Here is a 7,432-nt window from a genome sequence, read left to right as displayed (position 1 = left end):
TATATCCTGTTTTTCATGAGTTGCTTTCAGTTTGAACTCATCTTTCTTAACACTCTGGATCAATTCCTTGTTTTCTCGACAATATTACAACCCCTTTGTCTTTCCTTCTATGGTACTTTTTGATCTTCAACTTCCCTTTTAACCTTTCCTTGACCTGTATTTCTGTTCCACACTCTTGACCTCATTAGCTAAAAACTCATTCATCTTTAAACATCATCTGTTTCTCTCTTCATGGATTTTGAAAGACCTTTGTGTTCATATAAATGAGAACACCGAAGAATCGTTTTGCTTTTCCTTCTAAAAATAGTCAAAGAGTTGAAACAGACCCTTAAGTCCAACAAGTTCATGCCAAACATAATTCCAAACTAAACTCCTGGCCCACATCCTTCCAAATCTTTTGTATTTATGTACTTATCTAAGTGAATTTTAAACATTGTAACTATGGCACTCAGAGTGGCAGATAGGATTTCAGTTTTCATGACTCAATGAAAAGGCAGCAATACTAACTTACACACCGTACTGAGATATGAGACTATGTGTACACTGTTTCTAAAATGGCAAAACAAACTGTACAGCTGAGCATTGTAAGATGCAGAAAAATGTGTATCTTAATCTATTGGCATGAGTGAAATTTCCTAGACAATATGTAAAGATCAAATCTTCCTCTGAGATTTATTGATAAAAGTCAGTAATGTGTTGATTTAAATTTAATAGTACATTTAATAAATTTTTCACAGTACATTGTTTAATTTACAAAGTAAATCTGACATCATTTTACACATTCATACATGAGAAATAAAATAGCCAAAAAGGTTTCAAAGCAAATATTTTAAACAGAAGTACCAGTGACTATGCTCAGTTCACTAAACAATTGAAAATTTACATCTCCAAAAGAATTTAAAAGTTATCTTTTAAACATCTGCAGCATTTGATTTAGTTAAAACATATAATTTGCATTTGAAAACTATCAAAGTGATATCACAGAACACTTCTTAAAACATTTTCAATCTACTTTAAATATTTGTTTGAAAAGGATGAGTTAACAACACCAAGGGAACCACAGAAAACTACTAATATGCCACTGCAAAACATGAAGGGTTTGAGTTTTCTCTAACCAAAATGATATATGAAATCAACTTGCAAAGAAAGTACGAAGTTCAACAGTTTTGAAATGCAGCCCATATGGCCCATAACAATCAGGAATGTAGCTAATGTTCACAAACAAAAATAAAATGGAAGAAAGACAGAAGATCCTTCCTTCCTTAGTTTGGTGACATTCTGCTATTATTACCAAAGTGATAGCTAAACACAACTTTATACATATATACAAATTAAATGCCTTCCATTATTCACTGGCAGTCATAAATACAGCAGTGTGACGATTAATTTAATTCTCATCGTGAACTGAATGTAAATATAATGAAGCTTTGGGCAGAAAAAGACAGAAGTGTGCAATGATGATTAAAATTATTGTTCAAAAATCATTTTGCTGCATTTTGTATAATTATTGCAAAATTGATCATTTGTAGTATATTGATTTGTTATGTAGCACAAATTTCTATTTAAGTTAATGGGTAATGATTTTTGAAAATGTATATGCATAAATTAATTGATATACTAATGTATAGACACTTAGTGCAATTCAAACTTCTGTGGTGTAATTCAGAAACAAAACGAGTAAATAATATAATTATAACTTTTTTAAAAATCACTCATTCTGCACCAAGATAACTTTGGAGTGGAAATCTGACTATTAGCTTTACCAAATGAGGATATTTGTCTTAGATTTTGAAAAGCAAGGTATCAACTCTGTAGCTTGTGGTAGTCACACAGCAGTTTTCCTCAGAGTTATGTTATACAGCGAAAGCTATTTTCTGTTGGAAAGTATATAGTATATTAAGATAATCTTTTCCCAACCTCAACTCTTAAACATGTACTGCCTAACAAGCAGGCTACAGGAAATGTTTTAGTGCTCGTCTGCAGCATTACAGACTTCTTAAGCCTACATAGCCAATTGTGCAAGGAGATAGTAGCACCAGAGCCATTTGCAGCTCAGTCACAAACGGCAACTACAAAGTTGGTTTTACTTCATACTGTTTTTTTCTTAGAACAATACATCTTCATTTTCAATCAAGAGTTGAACAATCAGTCTCTGGTATCGCATATCATTCAAAGTTGCCAGTGTATTCTGTTCAGGGGGTCGCATTAATGTAGGCCCAAATACAATTCCAAGGTTTTCAGCATTCATCAAGTTGTCCTTTCCAAACATAGTGACCCTATAAAGAATGAGATCAGTCTATTAGATAGATTTTGTGATTGTTGAACACTCCAATACTTTTTCAATGTCTTTGTTTTGTTATATATTTCAGGTAAAGTGGACACTTCATATGCCAAGACACTCCTATTGCTTCTGACTGGTTGTTTTAAAAGCAGCAGTAGATATATCAATAAATACAAATTCAGTGAAAACCCTTAAAAAGTATTTAACTTGTGACAGAAAACCAAATTAACCTTATGTCACAGATTTGTAAAGTGTCTTCCTTTCAATCAAGTTTCAGCACTTAGAAGTAGAATTATACAGTTTCCAGTTCAGGCCTCGTATGAGACCATAAGATGTGAGATTAGCAATAAATTAATAGTACAGGATTATGACCAAAACAAAGAACAGGTAATATAATAAATATTGACTTGACTTTCTGCAGCCCTATTAAACATTTTAATAGGAAGTCCTAAAATTTTGTTTTGAGAGCAGAAACTGTTTGCTTTTAGTTCCTGTATTAATTAAAAATTCATTAAGTTGGTAAATTTTACACAATTGCACGTATTAATTAAATATGATTGAAAAAAAAGATTTGACCAGCCATGACTATCAGTTTAGACATTGAACAGTAGTGTTTATTATTACAACCAAGATTAATCACATAGCACGTGATTTTCTGTAAGATCTGGGACAATCCAATGTATTGGCAGTACATCATAGCACATTTTTTAAAGTGAATGCCATTAAGTAAATGCTAGATGTGTAAAGTGGTGAGGATCATGGATAATCATTCAAATTAGTTATACTTAACAAGCAAACCATCAAATAATAAGGTTTTCAATTGATACATCAAAATATGCATGTCAGTAGTGCTCTGAAAAATTTATGATACGTGCTAAATGTCAATGGAAAAGGATATAAGTACATAGATATGCATGGCACTAAAGATAAGAGATGCAAATCGTAAATACATCATTATGGCTGAGACTGATTGCTTAGCAATATGGACTAACAAAATGTGTTACAGAACAAAGAATAGTTGTTTCGTACAGACATAAAAAAGGTACTCTCAGTTATATAATTGGTTTTCAGATTAATGCATTAACTGCTTTCGGCATAATAAGCTTACAGACCGGAAGCATAAATTCTACTTCACATTTAGGCATTTGTGGGTTGAACACCTAAGAATTCAATCTTTGATGCCAGCTGGAGTTTGATGTCCCCTTCACGGTTGATTGGCAATAAGTATTGTGGTGTAAAAGTGAGTGGGAAAGCAGGAAGGTGTAAGTGTTTGTTGTCCCCAGCTGGAATTTTACTAGCAGCAAGAGAGATTTTGGGTGGCTTGCCTGTTCTAAAGCCAACTGAAAAACTTAGCTAGCTTCTTAAAGGCCTTCTCTGGCCACTGCTGGCATTTTATTGGTGCTGAGGGGGGAAGGGCCCTTACCATTTGGTGAGGTCACCACATATATCCTGGCAGAGGGATTCCATCCTGTTTGGGCAACCTGTGCTCAACTAAGGGCCTTTTAGTGTGAAGGGTTTTCCAAGCTTGCTTAATCCCAAATGGCTCCACTAGCACTGAGTGAGCCATAAGTCTTTACTCCTGGTGGGGCCTGTCTGAATCTTTTGACATGCTTAACTCACTTACTTAGTGCTATGGTGCTAGTGCTATGGTGCTACTACTAGTCATGAATTGACTATAGTCCCTGCTGTGGCCATTGCTCTTTGTGGCACTCTTGGGAGCGAGGAGTTGCCAGCTGTCTGACTGGAGGTGGAAGGAATTGCCTCATGTAGACTGAAGCCCTGGTCTTGGGCAACTAAACACAAAAGCAAAATAACACGGACACTGGAAATCTTAAATAAAAATGGGAAAAAGTAGAAACACTTAGCTGAACTCCTTCATTGACGTGAAATGTTAACTCAGCAGGCCAGGAAGCATCAATGGTGAGAAACTGAGTATTTCCAGCATTTCTGTTTTATTGCCTCAGGCAACTAGGGGACTGTGAAATCCAGTTCTGACTTTCAGGACCAACTTTGCAGCTGAATGGATAGGGCTACAGCCTCTGAATTTTTCTCAATAATCTGGTTGAAATGCACCAGGAATATGTTTACATCTACATTCCATTTTCTTCTCTAAATGAAAAATAGGAACTCTAGGCTTGTTCTGGTTATTTGGATACCCTTAGAATAGTGCTGAGATAACAGCTGTTGAGATGATTATCCTACTCTCCCACAGAAATAATTTATGACTACTCCCATGAATAGGTACAAAGAAATGAAGAAAGAATTTATATAAGAATGTTTTGAAATTCACATTCTTAAAATAAGCAAATTTTTTTGTTGAAACATCTGGTCAATGAAAGCTTCAGTGGGACTATTTTAAATCAAAGAGAAGCTAATGTAATGAAGGAGAACAAAGGAATCAGGGAAAAAACACAGATAACAATCACTAAATTAGTTTGTGCAAATTTATTCTATCATTGCAGGTTAATTTCAAGATTAATGTGTAATACTAAAATAGTCTCCTGTTAGCTTCTAGTTTGTGACATATTATGACCACATTTGTGAAACATAATTTGAGGTATATCTAGAATTGATTAAATGGCTATCAACATTTTTTCATTGTAAGTACCACTTCATATTTCAAATTGTGCATGTGATTTGATTTTCACCATGAAAAAGAACAGTAATCTCTTCGAATATTATTAAGAATAATAATTGCCATACGTAAAGGTATAACACCAGCTCACAATACCACACGTCCTTTAATGCAGAAAAATGTTCTAAAGGACTTACTATAACAGACAATGAGCCACATAAAGGTGATCAAAAGATTGGTCAAATAAGTTTTAAGATCTATCTTGAAAATGAAGCAGGTTAGGTGCAAATTCCAGGGCATAAAGCCCAGGTAGGCAAAATGAAGAGCTGAAGATGATCAGATTTGCACATGATTCCAGAATATGATATGCAAGGATGGAAATTTGAAAACCAAGGCATTGCTGGATAAGAAGCCAATATAGGCCAGCAAGTATTAGGGTGATGAAAGAAAGGGCCATGGGTAAACTTCTGCCTTGTTCGAAACATTGGCATAATGTAACAGACTTTTGTAAAGGATTACTAATAGCTTCGGACTGTTGTTGGTGCATTGCCACGTTACGTTTTCTTATAACGCATCTTAGCATCTTTAAAGCAAAGAAATATTCCATATAATTATAAGTTACTACCACAGATTGTAGGCAAAATTCATGGTAATTACCATAACTCATGTCACTAAATGAAGAACTACACAGTATGTATGCTCTTGTGCATCACCTGACATAAAGCTTTAAACTATAACTATGACAACGAAGAACAGAAATAAATACTAGTAAATTTTCTTTTGATTTGACCAAACAGTTTTGGAGAGAGTCTTATGTTTTCCATTTATCTACATTTATATTTGATATACTTGGCATCTGCTGCTTAAAGCCATTATTGTATGGATTGAATATTGTGTATTAAAGTGAAATGCACATTCGCTGTACTAAATTAGTTCACGTTTACAAAGAATACAGATAAATGTTGAGATCAGAGCAAAAGGCATCTCCATTATCATCGAGTTTAATTCTTTTTGAATGAATCATCAATTTGGCAGGATTGGTAATTTACTGTAACGTTAACTGTCATGTAGGCATCAATGCAGATTGTGGATAAGTCAGATGAATTTTGAAGAACTTGATCAAATGTTAATATTTTTACCTAGGGAGTTTGCATAATTTTGATATTATGCCTTTCCCTTTTTAAAATTAAATGATTGATACTTTTCAGCTGAATGCAGAAATCATTTCCCAAGGATAAAACCAAGTTACCTTTTCAGATGAGTCATCAAGTGCCTCAGTGTCTCATAATGTGCAGGAGGGAGTAACATTAAAGATTCATTGATGGCCTCCAGTCTGTCATCTGGGTTAATGATTTCTAATTAAGAGCAAATACACAATAGTTATAAAATAGACATTGATGAATTTTGTGCTGGTGGCTGGTGTTCCTCTCACCCCCCACCCCCCCCACCCCAAATCCCCCCATCGAAGTTAAGCAACATGCTGAGTTTAGCTTTGCTGCCACACACTGATATAGTATAGTATAGTAGAGGGGTCTAAATGAGGCAAATTTAGGACTTCCATCATTCAGGGTCAGGAATTCCCAGCCTTCCAATCTGCTGGGATTACGGAATCTCAAGGAAATAATAACATGGATGCTGGACTTTAAATCAAGGAGAGAGACAAGATTTCTCAATGGAAGGATGGATGGTCAGGCTTTCAAGGCTAAGGGGAAATACAGAGGGGGACAGCACCTGATGGGCATACGCTACCTTAATATCCCTTTCCTTTCCATCTTTATCTGTACTTTGAAATCTGGTAGATTGCCTTCCTTCTGGCTTCTTCAGCTGCATGTATCATTTCACTGAGGCAAATGGGGTTCATAAAATGACTTAATTGACTACTTTAAGGGCTTAGGTAGGCCTAATTTCTTGTTGGGATACAGGTGAAAGGGTGCCATAGTACCCTCAGATGCCTCACTCCAATAACCAATATTCATCCAGCAGATGTGAATGTATTGTCAGGCTGTTCGACAGCCTAAGACATGACATTTTCAGAGGTGGAAGAGAAATGACTAGATTTCCTGTTGTGCTCTTCCAGTAAGCACTGGAGCTGGCTAAAGATCACATGGTGGTAGGAGTAATAAGTTAGATTGGATAGATGCCTGACAGAAGCCAGTGTGTCGAGATAAGGAGAGAGTGTGGTGTTGGAAAAGCACAGCAGGTCAGGCAGCATCAGTAATTCCTGATGAAGGGTTTATGCCGGAAACATCAATTCTCCTGGTCCACGGATGCTGCCTCAGCTGCTGTACCTTTCCAGCACCACACTTTCCACTCTGATCTCCAGCATTTGCAGCCCTCACTTCCTCCCTGTCAAGATAAGTAGGTAATTTCTGGTTGCTAAGCTGTAACTAACAGGGGTGGCATAGGGTTTGGTCCTCGGGCCTGAACTATTTACAATCTATATTAATGACTTGGTCGGAGGGATAGGTGTCCAAAAGCCAAATTGCAGATTACACTAATAATTGGGAAAGTGAGTTGTAATGAAGATGAGCAATTTAAAACAGAAAAGAGGAGGAATTACTTCTCCAAGTGTTGTG

General features: G+C 35.8%; 1 protein-coding gene across 3 annotated transcripts in view; it reads right to left on the bottom strand.

The window, feature by feature from the left end:
• Positions 1–879: 879 nt before the first annotated feature.
• chn2 (chimerin 2) overlaps positions 880–7,432 on the bottom strand; it is a 351,738-nt gene continuing 345,185 nt past the window's right edge. For all 3 annotated transcript variants that reach the window (XM_060824624.1, XM_060824625.1, XM_060824627.1), the window contains 2 exons: positions 6,106–6,211; positions 880–2,276 (listed from right to left, as the gene is read on the bottom strand). In XM_060824624.1, coding sequence (XP_060680607.1) covers positions 2,105–2,276; positions 6,106–6,211 — 278 coding nt within the window. In that variant the 3' untranslated portion in view covers positions 880–2,104. The remainder of the gene's footprint in view (positions 2,277–6,105; positions 6,212–7,432) is intronic.

This window comes from Hemiscyllium ocellatum, chromosome 5, assembly GCF_020745735.1.
Source record: "Hemiscyllium ocellatum isolate sHemOce1 chromosome 5, sHemOce1.pat.X.cur, whole genome shotgun sequence".
NCBI classification, from domain to species: domain Eukaryota; kingdom Metazoa; phylum Chordata; class Chondrichthyes; order Orectolobiformes; family Hemiscylliidae; genus Hemiscyllium; species Hemiscyllium ocellatum.
Note: the sequence above shows the minus strand (reverse complement) of the source record. Positions and strands in the feature narration are given on the sequence as shown.